Below are 20,744 nucleotides of genomic sequence, written 5' to 3'. Positions count from 1 at the left end.
TAGTGAGGGAGATATGAGACTCCAGCTTCAATGATTTTTGAAGTTCGTTCCAGTCATTGGCAGCAGAGAAGTGGAATGAAAGGCGGCCAAAGGAGAAATTGGGTTTGGGGATGACCAGTGAAATATACCTGCTGGAGTGCTTGCTATGGGTGGGTGCTGCAATGGTGACCAGTGAGCTGAGATAAGGTGGGGATTTCCAGTTTGTTGAGTAGAGTGTTGGAGGCTATTTTGTAAATGACATCGCCAAAGTCGAGGATCGGTAGGATGGTCAGTTTTACGAGGGTGTTTGGCAGCATGAGTGAAGGATGCTTTTTTGCGAAATAGGAAGCCGATTCCAGATTTAATTTTGGATTGGAGATGCTTAATGTGAGTCTGGAAGGAGAGTTTACAATCTAACCAGACACCTAGGTATTTGTAGTTGTCCACATATTCTAAGTCAGAACGATCCAGAGTAGTGATGCTGGACGGGCAGGGGCAGGGGCGGGCAGCGATCGGTTGAAGAGCATGCATTTAGTTTTACTTGCATTTAAGAGCAAGTAGAACCCTGTGGCACCCCTATTGAGACTGCCAGAGGTCCAGACAACAGGCCCTCCGATTTGACACACTGAACTCGGTCTGAGAAGTAGTTGGTGAACTAGGCGAGGCAGTCATTTGAGAAACCAAGGCTGTCGAGTCTGCCAATAAGAATGTGGTGATTGACAGAGTCGAAAGCCTTGGCTAGGTCGATGAATACGGCTGCACAGTATTGTCTCTTATCGATGGCGGTTATGATATCGTTTAGGACCTTGAGCGTGGCTGAGGTGCACCCATGACCAGCCTGAAACCAGATTGCATAGCGGAGAAGGTACGGTGGGATTCGAAATAGTCTGTAATCTTTTTGTTAACTTGGCTTTCGAAGACCATAGAAAGGCAGGGTAGGATTGATATAGGTCTGTAGCAGTTTGGGTCTAGATTGTCACCCCCTTTGACGAGAGGGGATGACTGCGGCAGCTTTCCAATCTTTGGGAATCTCAGACAATATGAAAGAGGTTGAACAGGCTAGTAATAAGGGTTGCAAAAATTTTGGCAGATAATTTTTAGAAAGAGAGGGTCCAGATTGTCTAGCCCGGCTGATTTCTAGGGGTCCAGTTTTGCAGCTCTTTCAGAACATCAGCTATCTTGATTTGGGTGAAGGAGAAATGGGGGGGGCTTGGGCGAGTTGCTGTGGGGGGTACAGGCGGGGTAGGGGTAGCCAGGTGGAAAGCATGGCCTGCCGTAGAAAAATGCTTATTGAAATTCTCAATTATAGTGGATTTATTAGTGGTGACAGTGTTTCCTAGCCCCAGTGCAGTGTGCAGCTGGAAGGAGGTGCTCTTATTCTCCATGGACTTTAGTGTCCCAGAACTGTTTTGAGTTTATGCTACAGGATGCAAATTTCTGTTTGAAAAAGCTAGCCTTAGCTTTCTTAACTGCCTGTGTATATTAGTTCCTAACTAACCTGAAACGTTGCATATCACAGGGGCTATTCGATGCTAATGTAGTACGCCACCGGATGTTTTTGTGCTGGTCAAGGGCATTCAGGTCTGGAGTGAACCAAGGGCTATATCTGTTCCTGGTTCTACATTTTTTGAATGGGTCATGCTTATTTAAGATGGTGAGGAAGGCACTTTTAAAGAATAACCAGGCATCCTCTACTGATGGAATGAGGTCAATATCCTTCCAGGATACCCGGGCCAGGTTGACTAGAAAGGCCTGCTCGCTGAACTCTTTTAGGGAGCGTTTGACACTGATAGGGGATGGTTGTTTGACCGCAGACCCATTACGGATGCAGGCAATGAGGCAGTGATCGCTGAGATTTTATGAGGGTGCCTGAGGGTGCCTGTGTTTACGGATTTGGCGTTGTACCTGGAAGGTTCATTGTGATGCCGCCACCCGTGCTTCACGGTTGGGATGGTGTTCTTCGGCTTAGAAGCCTCCCCCTTTTTCCTCCAAACATAACGATGGTCATTATGGCCAAACAGTTTTATTTTGGTTTCATCAGACCAGAGGACTTTTCTCCAAAAAGTACAATCTTTGTCCCCATGTGCAGTTGCAAACTGTAGTCTGGCATTTTTATGGCAGTTTTGGAGCAGTGGCTTCTTCCTTGCAGAGCGTCCTTTCAGGTTATGTCGATAAAGGACTTGTTTTATTGTGGATATAGATACTTTTGTACCCGTTTCCTCCAGCATCTTCACAAGGTCCCTTTCTGTTGTTCTGGGATTGATTTGCACTTTTCGCACCAAAGTAAGTTGATCTCTAGGAGACAGAACGCGTTTCCTTGCTGAGCGGTATGACGGCTGCGTGGTCCCATGGTTTTTATACGTGCGTACTATTTTTTGTACAGATGAATGTGGTACCTTCAGGCATTTAGAAATTACTCAAAATGATGAACCAGACTTGTGGAGGTCTACAATGTTTTTTTCTGAGGTCTTGGCTGATTTCTTCTGATTTTCCCATGATGTCAAGCAAAGAGGCACTGAGTTTGAAGGTAGGCCTTGAAATACATCCACAGGTACACCTCCAATTGACTCAAATTATGTCAATTAGCCTATCAGAAGCTTCTAAAGCCATGACATAATTTTCTGGAATATTCCAAGCTGTTTAAAGGCACAGTCAACTTAGTGCATGTAAACTTCTGACCCACTGGAATTGTGATACAGTGAATTATAAATGAAATTATCTGTCTGTAAACAATTGTTGGAAAAATGACTTTTGTCATGCACAAAGTAGATGTCCTAACCGACTTGCCAAAACTATAGATTGTTAACAAGAAATGTGTGGAGTGGTTGAAAAACGAGTTTTAATGACTTCAACCTAAGTGTATGTAAACCTTTGACTTCAACTGTATATCTAGGTTTTGCATGTGGAGGAATTGTACCAAGACATTTGCCGTTTCAGCAGAAAGGGAAATTGGGAGATCCAGAGCTGAGCATTAGCATCTGTGTGAGAGTTTGTGCTGAGAAAGAGAGAAAGGGACCTGAGATGACAAACATTGATTTTTATTTTTTTTACTTGGCAAGTCGGTTAGGAACAAATTCTTATTTACCATGACGGCCTACATCGGCCAAACCCAGACGACGCTGGGCGAATTGTGCGCAGCCCTATGGGATTCCCAATCACGGCCGGTTGTGATACAGCCTTGATAAAGATAAATGAAGGGAGATTCGGGAGAAAACTTAAGTAATGACAGAGGGATAGATGGAAAGGGACAAAGGGAATGTTAGAGGAAACCGATGCAAAGGGATGGGACAAGTGCAGTAAGAGAGAAAAAGAGAGATGAGAGAGAGTGGAACAGACCATGCCGGATAATACCATGTCATTTTCGGGTCTGACACGGCATGTTCCCCTTCTGGTCTAAAGACGTGGAAAGATACAGCTGGATTTGCATGATCCCACAGTATCATGACTTTGTGGTCCATGTCATTGGACCCTTACCAGCGAATTAATGAAGCTGGGCATCCAATCTGTCCTGCACTTCAGACAAAGCACAAAAGATCTGCCAGTCCCCTGCATGCATAACTCAATGTTCTGTACATGTTGAGAAGTGGGTGACACGTATATGAAACCAGATATAGAGTGATGGCGTATCAGTTGTGTGCTCTATGATGAATGCGTAGGGGTCAATAAGAGTGTGTGTTAACAGTGCCATTGAAAGCTACAGGCCCCATGATGTCTCACTGTGTAGTCATATATCTGTTTGAGTGTGTGGAGAACAGAATGTGGTATCCAGACCGCAACTGAAAGCACCCTGCTGTTTTAGCAGTGGCGAGTGTGTGTGTGTGTCTCAGAGACACCATGCTGTGAGGGTGACCACAGGGAAACCATGACGGAGGCGGATCGATTGGGCACTTCTCCTTCTCCTCCCAATTCCCCCACTCTCTCATTTTCCGTTATCCTAATAACCTCCTTTCTTCTCTAACTAGCCGTCTTCTCAAAAGCCGGCTCTGCCAATTTCACACACTATTACTGACGATTCGCCAGAGGAGATTGATAAATGGGGAAACATTTCTATTTTCACACTCATCTGCCCTGAAAACCCTTTATTTAGGAGGGTGAATTGATTGATAAGCATTAAATGACTCCTGTCAAATAAATCCTCTATCGTTTAAGAGGCTATGATATTAAGTACTGTATTCCACCTAATCAGAGGAAGTCTGAAATAACTGGAGAATGTGTGAAGACAAAATCAATAGTATTACAGTATAAAAAAGGAGGATAACATTTTTGTTTTGACCTTTTTTTTCTCCCAGTTACAAACAAAACACTGAAATTCTCAAAATTGTGGAACTTTTTAGTCATGTATCAACATAGGATTTGTTTGTGCATGTGTGTATCAAATGAACGTTTATTGGTTGCATACACAGTTTAGCAGATGTTTTAGCAGGTGCAGCTAAATTCTTGTGTGTGTTGCATAGGTCATCTCTCTGCTGTCACACAGTAATGTTTATCCATGATGAAGGACAGTTAGGCCAGTGGACAGAAGTCATGAGTGGTCCAAAATCAAATGTATGTCAAACTCCATGATACAAATGCATGTTAGATGGGAGTTATCATTGACTTTTAAGCTTGTGATACTGTACATACATAATGTAGGTCGACCTGTATTCTACAGAGTTTGGCAAAATGGGTAGTTTGCACAGTTTGGTAAAAGCAGAGTATTGTTTTCCTTTGTGACAGAAATGTTTTGTCTTATCATCCTTAATAAAATAGCACAATGTGAAACTGCTTCTTCTTAATCAAGAGAGGATTGACTACACATAACACAACATATTACTCAATGCATTGGTCTAGGCTAGGGGTTGTTGATGGAGATGACCCCGATGAGTCCTACAGATGACCCCAATGAGTCCTACAGATGACCCCAATGAGTCCTACAGATGAGATGTTGAGTGGGTGTGGACAGGCCACCCTGGTGACAAGAGGAATCTTGTCGGAGTGGGTTAACAAATTATGCAATCACGCAACCATATGCTAATAGCGCCTATCTCCACTGATAAGGATGATCGCTAAGGCAGAGGATCAAAGCTTTGCTGCTTCTGTCAAGCAGAAAGACGGAATTATACATTCAGGAAGGGTGGAGAAGGAGAGAGTAAGAAATGGAACGTGTGAGAAAGCAATGCATATTGTAGCATTTTAAATATTCATCGTTATTATTGTCAGCAGGGGAAATGAGGGGGAAGAAAGTAAAACAGATTTGCCTGAGGCGCTGCAAAAAGCAAAGTACTCAAGAGTTTGTGTTTTGAAGGAGAACACAGTGAACTATTAGAAGACGAGAGAGAGAGAGAGAGAGAGAATCGTTGAATTAGGGCACGACGCAGCAAAACAGCCCGTGGCAAAACCTTCAGGTGTTGATGTAGTGACAGGGCACTAATTCTTTTTTTTTTTTTTACCTTCCCTCCCGATCTCTGTGTAATCACACAGCCATGTAGCCTACCGTCACGGACTGGTAGGCCTGTATTTCAAAGACAAAACCATTGGATTGACGATGAGCACAAAGTACCTGATGTGGTTTTCCGTCCCACATTGCTGAGCGACAGTCTGTGACCTCTCACCTTAAACTGCCGGGCGACCTCTACATGGTTGTCGTAGACCAAGATGTTGGCTGTGAGGTTTGCCATGTCCTTGGACAACGTGGGACTTCCTTCAAGAGTGTTGGGCTCCACAAATACATCCAGCAGGGGGTGAGGGCACTTTGATCCGTCCCAAACCTGGAGAAAGAAAAAGGTTGATCATTTTTAACTTACACAGAGGGAGAGAGAAAGAGTGAACAAGACGGAGAGCCAAAAACCAAAGAGGAAGACAACAGAACAAAACAAGTACAAAACAAGTCAACGACTCAAGTTGTCAACTGCCATACAAAATGTCTAAGTGTAAAAAATTAAAGAATGGAAAGAATACGCTACAAAGTGAGAACAAATAAAAAGGAGGGAATGGCCCCCCAGGCACTAGTAATCTAATGTCATGTTGCCATCCCAACACAGGAGGGTCATGAGCCTCCAGTTCTGTGGTTTATCACTGCGTACCCACAATAAGGATCTTATGTAAACATACATGACTATTATTAAACTGAGTGGAGTGGCATCCCAATGAGGACAAATTCCCTGAGGGTTGACACGGTTTCTACCTCATAATGAATATGTTCTTTGGCATAAAGTGTCAACACTCACAACTGCATCATTGCACTAAGCCCATGTCTTTTTACGTCCTCATATATATTTCAAACTGTATAAGCAGGGAGATGAAGTGCTCGCAGATATAAGTAGAAAAGAAAAAAGAAAACCTTTGCCACAAACTGTTAAGAGGGATGCTCAAAGACATACACTAGCCTAAATCAGAAAACGTTTTTCTCATCATTATGCTTTTGCTAAATGTCAAACCTTTTATTCACTGTACACCAAGGTAGCAATCCGATGACCAAAATATCACATTTTCCACTGGATTTCCAGTTTCCTAGATACCGGATTCAATACAGTCGCTAAAGAAGTGGAAAAAGGTTCTTCATGGTTCTTACCTTCAACAGGGTGCAGCTGCTGTCCACAGGGGCTTTAGCCAGCAGTTGGCAGGTCAGGTCAAAGTAAGTCTTGGGCTGTACTGCCGACAGGGGTACACAGGGCTGGGCAGGAACCAGAGACTGGTTGGCCACCCATGTGCGCAGGGCCTCCACGACCTGGCAGTCTTCCTCCCCAAATTTGAAGGACTCGCTGGAGGTACGAGGGACCACGGGACTGCCAACCATTCCATCAAAGGTGACCACAGAGAAACCATGGCTGGTCAAAAGGCTAATGGCTCCATTAAAAAGCTGGGTCTGAGAGGCAAAGAGATTTGAGCTTTGTGACTGGATAATCTCAAACATTTCAGCAAGGCTCACATTCTAAATATCAGTTCATTTCAAAGGTCAGAATCAATCTTGGGCAAGTCCACAGTAAGAGTGATGCTGAGACTAAGATTTCTCACTTTAAAATAATGTCAAACAAAAACCAATGATTGCAAAGTTAAACAAACCATCCAACTCTACGGACAAGGATGACCTTTCATAATTTCCACAGAAAATTTTACAGATGCAAAGTTTGGTAACAGAATGACGGCACCAACTGTTATTCTGTTACAAAACGTTGCATCTGCACTGCTCTTCAAGTAAATGTGTTTTTGTAAATTGTTCAGTTAAAGTTGTCCTTGTGGCCTCCCGAGTGGCGCAGGGGTCTAACATTCAGACCACACAATTTACACATACCCACACTGCTTGCTCGCTCGCGTGCACCAACAAGCGTCTGCGTTGCCATGCTCTAAAATAGAATAAAAGTCAGTTCTATTTGTGACACTGAACGCCTTGCAAGTCCTGCATCTCCCATCTCCTCATTGGTTTATCAAAGCATATACCCACGTGCCATCTCCTCATTGGTTATACCCACGTTGGCGATTGAAAGATGAACTGAGGTCGGTCAGTTGTGGTGATACACCTTATTAGAAAAAGTTAGATGCCAATCGCCATATAAAGTCCAAAAAAGTAAAAGCCTGGAAGGAGGAGAAATGACTAGAAACGATTCGGTTGACCGTTTCATGTGTGGATTAATTGTTGGAGTATAGGACCTTGTGCATCAAGTAAAATAACAACTCAACGTGTATATCCCAGGGCAAATTTGCTAGCAACAGCAATCTAGCTAAATAGGACAAATTAGCAATCAACTGCAAGCTAGCTAGCTAAATTGCCATGAATGTTTAATGCTTTTCGACCTGTCCCCAAAATAATAAAATCGGTTCAGAGTTGGTTTTGATATTTCAACCTGCATGTCGTGATCTTGTTTGGTGTGGGGGGACAAAATCAATCTGCGCGCGTCCGGTTTGGGCATGGTGTAAGGCACTGCATCGCAGTGCTTGAGTCGTCACTACAGACCTGGGTTCGATCCCAGGCTGTGTAACAGCTGGCCGTGACCGAGAGACCCATGAGGCGGCGCACAATTGGCCCAGCATCTTCCGGGTTAGGGGAGGGCTTGCACGGACGGGATTTCCTGGTCCCATCATGCTCTAGCAACTCCTTGTGGCGGGCCGGGCGCCTGCAAGCTGACTCTAGTCGCCAGATGGGCTGGTGTTTTCTCCCGACACATTGGTGTGGATATCTTCCGGATTAAGCAAGCAGTGCGGCTTGGCAGGGTCATGTTTCAGATGACGCATGGCTCTCAACCTTCGCCTCTCCCGAGTCTGTAGGGGAGTTGCAGCGATGGGACAAGACTGTAACTGCCAATTGGATATCACAAAAAAGGGGTAAAAGTACAACAACAAAAAAGTAATCCTTATGGTTTGTTTAACTTTGCAATCATTGGTTCTTGTTTGGCATACATTTTAAGAAGTGAAAAATCTGATTCTCAGCCTTACTCATTTACATTTGAGTCATTAAGCAGACGGTCTTATCCAGAGCAACTTACAGGAGCAATTAGGGTTAAGTGCCTTGTTCAAGGGTACATTGACAAATTGTTCACCTAGTCAGCTCAGGGATTCGATCCAGCGACCTTCCGGTAGCTGGCCCAAAGCTCTTAACTGATAGGCTACCTGCTGATCACACATTTACCTTGACTCTGTGTAGGCGTATGATGTCTCCCATTTTGAAGATTTTAGGGTGTTCCTCGAGCTTGTCACAAAAGATGGTACAGCCCACTTTTTTATTTGATTGGTCTGTAATCTTCAGTGTGGAGCAGTAATCTATGGGGGATAGAAATCGGGACCACTGTCAGATCAGATTCCAGATATGGCCTATGGTCTACTGAATACTGAGACGGGTCCTAGTATGCACATCTCATTGCAATGTGATTTGAGACAGCCCAAAATGATTGCTTGCTTTAAACATACTTTGACCGCAGCTTTCAAAAAGGCAAGGTTCTCAACCTTCTTATGCTCCCAACAAAAGCCCTTCTAATCCAGTGTTTCTCAACTCTGGTCCTTGAATACCCTCAACGGTACACATGTATTTTAGAGCCCAGACAAGCACACCTGATTAAACTAGTCATCAAACCCTTGACTACTTGAATCAAGTGTGTTTACTTGGGTCTACAACAATGTGTACTTTTGGGGGTACTCGAGGATTAGAACGCTGAGACACACTCACCACACAACAGTACACAATGTAAGAAATACACTCACCGGATGGTTTTATTAGATACACACCCCAGTTCACGAAAATGGATCGCTCCTACAGACAGTGAGTCACGTGGCCGTGACTTGCTATATAAAGCAGGCAGACAGGAATCGAGGCATTCAAGTTAGTTAGATTGAACGTTAGAATAGGTAAAACGAGTGACCTAAGCGACTTTGAGCGTGGTATGATCGTTGGTGCCAGGCGCGCCGGATCCAGTATCTCAGAAACGGCCACCCTTCTGGGCTTTTCACACACGACAGTGTCTAGGGTTTAACGAGAATGGTACGACAAACAAAAAATATCCAGTCAGCGGCAGTCCTGTGGGCGGAAACAGCTCGTTGATGAGAGGTCGAAGGAGAATGTTAAGAATCGTGCAAGCTAACAGGCGGGCCACAAACTGACAAATAACAGCAGTACGTACAACAGTGGTGTTCAGAACGGCATCTCGGAAAGCACATCTCGTTGGTCCTTGTCATGGATGGGCTGCTGTAGCAGACTACCAGAGGGTTCCAATCCTATCAGCAAAAAACAAGAAGCGGCTCCAGTGGGCACCCGATCAACACTGGACAATTGAGGAGTGTAAAAACATCACTTGTCTGGCGAATCACGGTTCCTCTTGCGTCATACTGATGGCAGTCAGGATTTGGCGTAAGCAGTATGAGTCCATCATGCCTGGTGTCAACGGTACAGGCTGGTGGCGGTGGTGCATCGCTGTCCAATCTGCAGCAACTGCGTGATGCCATCGCGTCAGCATGGACCAATATCCACCTGGAACATGTCTGACTTGTAGAATCCATGCCCCAAAGAATTCAGGCTTTTCTGGCGGCAAAGGGGGGTCCGACCCGGTACTAGATGGGTGTACCTAATAAACTGTAATAATAACATTAGATTCCTAGGCTGAGGGGTGGTAAGGGGTCATCTGGCTAATACCTAACTCTGTGTTCTCTTCGCTGCGTAGTCAAGTGCGTGGCGTCAACCAGGCTAGGTAAGGGGCTCATCCATCTGCCACCCCACCAGTGTCTCAACTGATGGATTCTCTTAATATCTCCCTTCTGCTGCCACTAGGATTCAGTAGCATGACAATACACGGTCAGTTAATGCTGTACGACTAACACTGCTGTTTATAATTTATTTATTCATTCATTCATTACTCAATCCAGTTTGGCTTAAGGGGGAACTCTTTGTATGAGGCTCCCACAAACAAAAAGGACCCCAAGGTACACTGTTTGCAGGCTTTGTGAGACGCACAAGAAAATGTGAATTGGAAAGGCATGGACATATTACTGTCATTCAATATTGAGCTCTTTCTTTCATTACGGTACTTCCCGAGACAAGAGGGGTTCAGAGATTACTACTAACCGACTGTCCCCTCAGGTCAAAAACAAGGCATAAATGGCTTGGCTCGTAAACGTTGTGCTCCTCGAAGCATATCAAGTCTGTTGTGCTTGCCATGTAAACGCCTTGTGAAAATAAGCAGAGCAAAGCCCTGACCACAAAAGAATAATAATTTTGTAAGGTACTTCCACATTAAAATGGTAAATGTTACAAGTTGGATCACACACAGATTACAGCTTTTCAAAGCATTAACACATGCTTTGCTCAGGCCCCATTTTACCACCTTAAGATCAGTTAACTATACTTATGCTATAAGGCCCGAGGGGGTGTGGTATATGGCCAATAAGGGCTGTTCTTATGCACGACGCAACGCGGAGCCCTTAGCCATGGTATATTGACCATATACCACAAACCCCCGAGGTGCCTTATTGCTATTATAAACTGGTTACCAATTTAATTAGAGCAGTAAAAATACATGTTTGTCATACTTGTGGTACAGTGCCTTGCAAAAGTATTCACCCCCTTGGCGTTTTTCCCATTTTGTTGCAGTACAACCTGTAATTTAAACGGATTTTTATTTTTATTTCATCTAATGGACATACACAAAATAGTCCAAATTGGTGAAGTGAACTGAAAAAATTACTTGTTTAAAAAAATTCTTTAAAAAAACACAAAAAAAACAGAAGTGGTGCGTGAATATGTATCACCCCCTTTGCTATGAAGTCCCTAAATAAGATCTGGTGCAAGCAATTGCCTTCAGAAGTCACAAAATTTGTTTAAAAAAAGTCCACCTGTGTCTAATATAAGTGTCATATGATCTGTCACATGATCTCAGTATATATATACACCTGTGCTGAAAGGCCCTGTTCTGAGAGTCTGCAACACCACTAAGCAAGGGGCACCACCAAGCAAGCTGCACTATGAAGACCAAGGAGCTCTCCAAACAGGTCAGGGACAAAGTTGTGGAGAAGTACAGATCAGGGTTGGGTTATAAAGAAATATCTGAAACTTTGAACATCACACGGAGCACCATTAAATCCATTATTAAAAAATGGAAAGAATATGGCACCACAATAAACCTGCCAAGAGAGGGCCGCCCACCAAAACTCACGGACCAGGCAAGGAGGGCATTAATCAGAGGCAACAAAGAGAACAAAGATAACCCTGAAGGAGCTGAAAAGCTCCACAGCAGAGATTGGAATATCTGTCCATAGGACCACTTTACGCCGTACACTCGGAAGAGTGGCCAGAAAAAAGCCATTGCTTAAAGGAAAAAGCCATTGCCAAAAGGCATGTGGGAGACTCCCCAAACATATGGAAGAAGGTACTCTGGTCAGATTAGACTAAAATGTTGCTTTTTGGCCATCAAGGAAAATACTATGTCTGGGCAAACCCAACACCTCTTATCACCCGGAGACCAGTGAAGCATGGTGGTGGCAGCATCATCCTGTGGGGGTGTTTGTCCATTGGCAGGGACTGGGAAACTGGTCAGCATTGAAGGAATGATGGATGGCGCTAAATACAGGGGAATTCTTGAGGGAAACCTGTTTCAGTCTTCAAGAGATTTGAGACTGGGACGGAGGTTCACCTTCCAGCAGGACAATGACCCTAAGCATACTACTAAAGCAACACTCGAGTGGTTTAAGGGGAAACTTTTAAATGTCTTGGAATGGCCTAGTCAAAGCCCAGACCTCAATCCAACTGAGAATCTGTGGTATGATTTAAAGATTGCTGTACACCAGCGGAACTCATCCAACTTGAAGGAGTTGTAGCAATTTTGCCTTGAAGAATGGGCAAAAATCCCAGTGGATAGATGTGCCAAGTTTATAGAGACATACCCCAAGAGACTTGCAGCTGTAATTGCTTCAAAAGGTGGCTCTACAAAGTATTGACTTTTGGGTGGGGGGGTGAATAGTTATGCATGCTCAAGTTGTTTTTTGTCTTATTTCTTGTTTGTTTCACAATAAAACATATTTTGCATCTTTAAAGTGGTAAGTCTGTTGTTTAAATCAAATGATACAACCCCCCAAAAATCTATTTTAATTCCATGTTGTAAGGACACAAAATAGGAAAAATGCCATTGGGGGGGGGTGAATACTTTCGCAAGCCACTGTATACCACGGCTGTCAGCCAGTCAGCATTCAGGGCTCGAACCACCCTGTTTATAATTGCTTTTTTTGCCATTTGCATCACAGGCACTTGCATTCCAAATGGATCTTACATGCAGAGTTTTCCCTCCAGACACAATAAAGAACCAACTGCTCCATTCTGGGCCACTGATTCAATTGGACGAGATGGCCCAGAACATTGTACAGTACATCAAAATCAAGTCAGATATCTACAGGGTTGGTTGAGTGGGATGAGGATTGATTTTTCACCACTTTATGTCAGCTTGCATGACAAGATCTAATGCTCGATCAATGCTTAGGGTGTGTTAAGGCAGAGATTAACCGCACGAGGACTCAGTGACTGTGGTTTAATACAGGGTGCTGTAATTTACCTTGTAATTTTTACAATGTGTTTGTATTGTACAAAAAGTAATTGGTTTGGAATAGTAGCAATAAAGAGCAGACACTGTAAATGTTGAGTATCCAGTTGTTCTGTTCTGGAGATTATTGGACAACCATAATAAAACCATTGGTGATAAAAGAGTTGGAGAAGCTAGAGATGAAGAATATTAGGTGGATATGAGAGGGGGAGAGAAGGAGAAGAAAAGAGGAGAAGAGGAAGAGAGGAGAACAAGATAGGAGTCAGAGAATAGGTGCTATGAGGACAGGATAGGACAGAGTATGTTCGTATAATAGCAAAAGAGCGAGGTTCCCTTACCTCGGACAACCATTCTGCGTGCCCTTCTGCGCTTTCTACAGCAAGGTTTTTTCTTCCTCTGTGTGAACAAACCTCGCCACACTGCCTGACTCCCGGCAAGGGCCGACCAGTTAAAAAGGCAGTCGCATCACTTCCAAGTCAAAGGTCACGAGTCGAAGGGCTAAGCAACACCGCAAGGACTCATATGTACCCTGTGATGTTAGGTGCTTAGAGAGAGGGTGCAGAGAGAGGTCCTCTTTTTCCCATTGACAGCCTCCACCTCACCTCCCCCGCCCGCCAAACCCTACGCCTCTACAAATGCTTGTTTAATGAGATCACAGTACAGTAACCACCACCCAACCTACCCTGGATGACACCACCTAGACACACCAACAAACCCCTTATTATCTCGCAGCAGCAAGTCAGGGGGTCCAGTAGTCATAGCAACCAGCCTGTTGGTTGGTTGAATATGGACTTCAAAGTGCTTTGCTGAGTAGGAAGTGTGTCCATTTCTGCCTGTAGAGTATCTTAGCACAGAGCCAACACCTTGAACTGAGCTCAACATGGGGCTGGTGGAATATCACCATATTTGTCTATACCATGTTAGTGCATTTGCAGGGCAGGTTGACCTACCTGTCCCCTTGGTCCGGAATGGCTGCTTGAAGAAGGTGACCACAGCGTAGACATTCACCACTACCCCAGGCTTCAGGTCGCTCAGTGGGACGTAGGTGTACTTAACCACCTTCACTGCCTTAGTGACCTGAAGACAAACACTACTGCATTACCATTCAGGATCGGACAACAATTTAATAAGTAAAGAGAGAATGTCTATTTGTAAATTACTTCAGAGAGAACAACAGTCAGTTGTAGAGACTGGATATAATCAGTCTCTAAATTGATCGATTGGAAAGACTAAAGTTGTTTTGGGATCAGTAAGAGTGATTTAAGTAGAAGGGCCAAAGGCCAGCTATTTTATATGTATTCAGTACCATAAAGATCCTGCAAAACATTACACACACAGGTTCACATTGGGATGAACATCTGATGACATGAGATTTTTCAGACAGGCACAATACGGCATCTGACAGCCTCCATAAAACCAAGGTCTTTGAGCTAATGAGTTCACAGACTGACCTCAGTGCTGGCTGGAGAGGTTCTTTTGCGGGGTACAGATGCTCTCGAGCTTACAGTAGATGGCCACACCTAGGACACAGAGAAAAACATTTCAGAAAACTAAAAGGGTCACATTTTATTAAACCCTCCCTATAATTAACAACCAACGTAGGAACTCCTCCCTAAACATGTACTCACATACATCCAGGCATCATCTCCAGCTAGCTGCAGGTTACAGGCATGGAGCTTGTCCTTTTGAGCTGTGGGAGAATTGCCCACAGAGAAGCCAGTCACCAGCAGCATGTCCTGGGTGAACAAACACATGCAACAGAGAGAGTTATGTGGTGTGGTGAGAGGCGAGATAACACTGCCCCCCCCCACCCCCAAATATTTAAAAAATAATAATAAATGATGTAAAATAGCATTGACCTATATTAAACCTATCTGGGATACTTGGGATGTCCCTAACCTAACTCTTACCCTAACCAACCATTTAAAATGGAATGGGGTAGGGAAGTCCCAAGGATAGCACAGACCGTTTCATATAGCAGATGTTGTGGTAAGAAATACAGGTTGTGAGTAATACGCTACACTCAAAATAGAGATAAGCCAGTTGTATTTTGCTTGGGGAGCAGTGTGTGACTGTCCTCCAAATGGTTTAACAGTGTTCTCTGACATAACTCATACAGCAGACAAAGGGAAGGGAGATATACAAAGTAATCATGTTACAGTGGATTAAACAAACCATTGACAGACTACTCTACAGCCACGATAGCCAATCCCTTTTCCCGCTACGTCTGCTCAGAATGTGATGATTCTTCTCCTCTCAGGGATGTTCTGAGACAATAGGTCAGCCATGTCTAACACTGGTGCAACGCTCAGCTCATTCAACTTTGTCTGTGCATTGGTCTTAAATGACATGGATGCCTGAATCCTATCATTGGGTTTGAGTGTCATTTTATCAAGGTTAATAAAAAGATTTGCTGATCAGTCACCACCGTTACAGAGCATGTCAACACTGCTACAGAGAGAGCATGTAGGACGTCAACACTATTACTAGAGGACATAAACAACCAAAATGACTAACATCCCTATGTGTTCGCACTTAAAGAGTCTGTCTGATCCTCAGACTCTGAATAGCATCCCTAAGATCAAACTGTTGACTTAATCTACTTCAATGTAGATGATAATTGCGTGATAAGAACTCGCTCCACAAGGAAGATGCTCTCTCTCATTGGGAGTGTTGCAATTTTGCTCACAATGACTAGAGCTCTGATCAGCAGCTAACGCTCCAATCATCTCTTTTGAAGATTATACCACTCCTCAAAGCAATATGGAACTGAGGATAAGCATGCAGCTACAATATGGAACTGAGGATAAGCATGCAGCTACAATATGGAACTGAGGATAAGCATGCAGCTACAATATGGAACTGAAGATAAGCATGCAGCTACAATATGGAACTGAGGATAAGCATGCAGCTACAATATGGAACTGAGGATAAGCATGCAGCTACAATATGAAACTGAGGATAAGCATGCAGTTACAATATGGAACTGAGGATAAGCATGCAGCTACAATATGGAACTGAGGATAAGCATGCAGCTACAATATGGAACTGAGGATAAGCATGCAGCTACAATATGGAACTGAGGATAAGCATGCAGCTACAATATGGAACTGAGGATAAGCATGCAGCTACAATATGGAACTGAGGATAAGCATGCAGCTACAATATGGAACTGAGGATAAGCATGCAGTTACAATATGGAACTGAGGATAAGCATGCAGCTACAATATGGAACTGAGGATAAGCATGCAGCTACAATATGGAACTGAGGATAAGCATGCAGCTACAATATGGAACTGAGGATAAGCATGCAGCTACAATATGGAACTGAGGATAAGCATGCAGCTACAATATGGAACTGAGGATAAGCATGCAGCTACAATATGGAACTGAGGATAAGCATGCAGCTACAATATGGAACTGAGGATAAGCATGCAGTTACAATATGGAACTGAGGATAAGCATGCAGCTACAATATGGAACTGAGGATAAGCATGCAGCTACAATATGGAACTGAGGATAAGCATGCAGCTACAATATGGAACTGAGGATAAGCATGCAGCTACAATATGGAACTGAGGATAAGCATGCAGTTACAATATGGAACGGAGGATAAGCATGCAGCTACAATATGAAACTGAGGATAAGCATGCAGTTACAATATTACAAAATTCAGCGTTATATTCTGCCAGATAACACAGCCACCTACACCATTAACGTCCATTACATTCCAATTAAGATTGTTGTGCCCACTTCCTCAGTAAGTACAAATCAGGGCCATTATTACACTGTGTTTGAGATCCTATAGGGAATGGTCAGAGACCTACCCCTTGACTGACGGATTCGGAGTAGTCCTTCGCCAGCGCACCAAACAGGATGATATTGATGGATGAGTGTTCCGGGGACATGTTCTGTTGGGAGTCTACTTCTGACGGAGGCAGAGACAACTCTTAAGCAGAAGATAGTTTACACACGCAGCAAATTTGACAGATGCAAGACATATTCAGAAAATACCTGAGCCTGTAAGGCTTTAAGGGTATTCTATTATTAGGGCTACACTTCAATGAAATGTCACCCAACACCGCTCTGCACAAGGTGCAAGTTCAAAATTGGATAGAGGGTAATCCGTTTTCCTGTCAGTCATTGCATATCTTAGAGAACTATAACTCAACTAGCCCATGTCAGCTAATGTTTTTCAGCCCATAGATTTTGTAGTAATGTTTGGGTTACTCAAACATCACATGAACACACATTGGACATGGCAAAATGTATAGAATTGCAGGAAATAAGCTTTAAACCTGCAACATATTCTCTCCACCAACAAGAGGGGTGTGAACAGTTTGTGTCATGAACAGTACCCATAGAAATAGACGTGGCATGCGAGGGGGGAGGGATGTTCCCCAGTGCTGGAAGGGGGACCTGAGTGAAAAAGTTGCTCTAAAAGGGACAATGCAATCAGCATCTCTGAAATGCTCTGTACACTACTAAGACAATTAGCACTTCCCTATAATTCCAACCGCTCTGGGTTGTGTAAATGTCAGCCGAAGAACACAAAGTGAAAAACATTATCAAAAAATAGCACTGATCATTCTGTCACGACTGACAATTGCTGTGGTAATACAATTATTACACAAGACAAGGAAACAAGGCATATTTCAAATGGGTTTGAAGTACTGTATTAACAAGCGAGATAACCCTCTCTGAATAAGCAGTGCTGCTGTATGAATGCTAATCATAATGCAGAGGGATAAATGTAGCATGGACGACACAACAAAGAAGAAATGGCCTTTTTCAACAATCCTATTGAGATCCATTCCAGCTGAACGGCTTACAGTGGGAGTGAGACAATCGAGCCAGCTGAGATCTAACACAGCCAGCTACATGCCCTCCAAGGAAATTCCACCAATGCATGATTGGGCAGTCACTCCTTCATTGTATAGGCCTACATCCTTCTGGGCCGAAATGTTTTCTCATATACAATACCTTGAATCACAGTCTTCAGGACATAGTTGTCTTCTCCCATGGATACCAATGGCCCTTTGTGAACTACTCTCCCCTGGCAGAATAGCAGAAAAATACAACTTTAGATGAATGGTAAAACATGTCAAATCAATGCGTGTCAAATCGGTCAAGTCCACAAGCACAAGCACATAACTCCCTTAGAAGGAAAATGGTGGATGGGGGGGGTTGTTGTTAATTGCTTTGTCTGCTTTACAATCATCTGCCAATAATGTACTTGAAAGAAGGTAAATAAATAAACTGTGGAGAGAGGAACATGGATAAATAGACAGAGAAAGGAAAGTGAAAAAGAAAAGCAGGCAGTGGAGGACAGGATCGAGAATGTAAGAAAGGGAGAAGAGGGGGATTTATGGAGATATAAGAAACGAAGCAGAGCGGAAGGGTTTGACCTGACTGAGACACACCTTCACAGTCTTGCCAGTGCAGTCTGAGGTAGGGCTGAGGAGTGGAATGGGGATCCTCTGGAGTTGAGGGGGAACCTGGGTGCCGGGCCCGGGCCCATCCTTGACCACAAGGACAGGCATTACTTCAAGAATACCTGATGAAAAACATACATTTACATTTTAGTCAATTAGCAGATGCTCTTATCCAGAGCTACTTACAGGAGCAATTAGGGTTAAGCGCCTTGCTCAAGGGCACATAGACAGATGGTTCGAATCCCTGAGCCGACTAGGTGAACAAACAACCTCTCGGTTACTGGCCCAACACTCTTAACCGCTGGGCTAGCTATACACTATGTAGCCTATTGTCACAGAAATAACAGACATCTGTTCAAAAAAATAATAATAGGCCAACAATGAAATGACTAAACTTCAAAATACAACTGACTCATCAACAAGCAAAAAGGTGTATGTTTATTTCCCCCAGGCAGTTGACTGAGAACACATTCTCATTTACAGCAATGACATGGGGAACAGTTACAGGATAGATAAATGAGCCAATTGGAAGCTGGGGATAATTAGGCGGCCATGATGGTATGAGGGCCAGATTGGGAATTTAGCCAGGGTTAACAAGTGCAATGGGATATTTAGTGACTAAAGAGAGTCAGGACATCACTGCCCTGGGGCATTTGGATATTTTTTTATTTTAGACCAGAGGAAAGAGTGCCTCCTACTGGCCCTCAACACCCCTTCAGGCAACATCTGGTCTCCCCCATCAAGGGACCAACCAGGACGAATCCTGCTTAGCTTCAGAGGCAAGCCAGCAGTAGGAAGCAGGGTGGTATGCTGCTGGCATATCACAAAAGCCTTAGCGAGGGACACAGGAGAGGTGTTTTAGATGCATTCCCAGCAGGTGCAAGGTTGTTACCTGTCAGTGTGAGTACTTGTTTGCTTTGGGGGGATTTGACTGGTGCATCCGACTCCCACAGTGCTACATTGTATGGCCAGCCTTGGAGGCAGCCAGTCAGTTAACCATTTAGTCAGTCAGAATGAAAGATTTTCCTTCCAATTTCGACTAGGGGGGGGAGGAGCCACAGGCACAACGTGTGAGCCTGCTGGGAGGCTCATTGTAATTAGAACTGTCAATTGTTTACTTTTGAAAAAACGTTCCGACTTAACCAAGAACATCTCCATTTCATCTATAATCCCTCAGTCACAACTCTCTCTAGAACAGTCTGTCATTCTCTCCCAGCTCCATGTAAAACTAAAAGAGGATAGTCTGGCTCCTGGCTCTCTCCGTGTGCATCTTACCCTCAGAACAGCGGCAGCGACACAGTGGGGTTGAGGAGGGGTAGAGGCGCACCAGCTGTAAATACCACCCACAGCCCTGGAGCTTGGTGCCAGCCTGTACCCAGTGAGATGGCAGACGCTCTGGCCTAGGTCCTGCGGTGGAGAGACAGCTGCCTCACCCGTTCCTCAGTCGCCAACCCCCAGCCCTGCCTGGCTCCTTCAAACCACAAGGCGCTCGTTAAGTAAAGAGGCTAATTCAAGTTCAGCCAAACAAATGATTAATGGAGAGGTTTAAATGGCTGAATAACGCTGGAGAATGAGGGAGAAATACTGGCTACTATGTGTTTGTAGGTTAGTACATTCCAGTGTTCTGTAGTGGATGACCAACTGAGTGATATTGAGGACCAAATTAGACATAAACTACATGACATGATGCTCTCCTGAACTGAACACTCCCAAGCAAGACCTGAATATTGAGAGTGGATAAGCTCCCAGGTGTCAATTATCATTGGCCAATAGTTAGGCTACATTAGTAACGCGTAAACATGCTAACAGCCTCTGCCATTTATCAAGGGCCTCAAGAATATATATATATATATATATTTTTAGAGGGTGGATAATCTTTAATACTGCAAGTAGATTGTGGCTTCTATCAATGTAACTGTCTGGATAATTTTGAATCCCCCATATACACACACACACACACACTACCAGTAAAAAGTTTGGACATACCTACTCATTCATACATTTAAAAAAGTATACATTGTAGAATAATAGTGAAGACATCAAAATTATGAAACAACAGATTTGGAATCAAATAGTAACCAAAAAACTGCTAAAACTAAATATATTTTATATTTGAGATTCTTCAAAGTAGCCACCCTTTGCCTTGACAGCTTTGCACACTCTTGGCATTCTCTCAACCAGCTTCACCTGGAATGCTTTTACAACAGTCTTCGTGTTCCCACATATACTGAGCACTTGTTGGCTGGTTTTCCTTCACGCTGTGTTCCAACTCATTCTAAACCATCTCAATTGGGTTGACGTTGGGTGATTGTGGAGGCCAGATCATCTGATGCCGCACTCA

At 43.8% G+C, this 20,744-nt stretch overlaps 1 protein-coding gene across 4 annotated transcripts in view; it reads right to left on the bottom strand.

Moving 5' to 3' along the window:
* pot1 (protection of telomeres 1 homolog) overlaps positions 1-20,744 on the bottom strand; it is a 50,480-nt gene that overhangs the window by 13,323 nt on the left and 16,413 nt on the right. For 2 of the 4 annotated variants that reach the window (XM_029685841.2, XM_029685844.2), the window contains exons 2-11: positions 19,679-19,874; positions 18,392-18,525; positions 17,952-18,024; positions 16,796-16,896; positions 14,597-14,704; positions 14,420-14,488; positions 13,919-14,045; positions 8,582-8,712; positions 6,530-6,823; positions 5,571-5,726 (exon numbers count right to left, since the gene is read on the bottom strand). In XM_029685841.2, coding sequence (XP_029541701.2) covers positions 5,571-5,726; positions 6,530-6,823; positions 8,582-8,712; positions 13,919-14,045; positions 14,420-14,488; positions 14,597-14,704; positions 16,796-16,896; positions 17,952-18,024; positions 18,392-18,511 — 1,179 coding nt within the window. In that variant the 5' untranslated portion in view covers positions 18,512-18,525; positions 19,679-19,874. The remainder of the gene's footprint in view (positions 1-5,570; positions 5,727-6,529; positions 6,824-8,581; positions 8,713-13,918; positions 14,046-14,419; positions 14,489-14,596; positions 14,705-16,795; positions 16,897-17,951; positions 18,025-18,391; positions 18,526-19,678; positions 19,875-20,744) is intronic. The other 2 variants (XM_029685843.2, XM_029685842.2) reach the window with 2 other exon arrangements.

Source organism: Oncorhynchus nerka, linkage group LG17 (assembly GCF_034236695.1).
Source record: "Oncorhynchus nerka isolate Pitt River linkage group LG17, Oner_Uvic_2.0, whole genome shotgun sequence".
Classification (NCBI taxonomy): domain Eukaryota; kingdom Metazoa; phylum Chordata; class Actinopteri; order Salmoniformes; family Salmonidae; genus Oncorhynchus; species Oncorhynchus nerka.
Note: the sequence above shows the minus strand (reverse complement) of the source record. Positions and strands in the feature narration are given on the sequence as shown.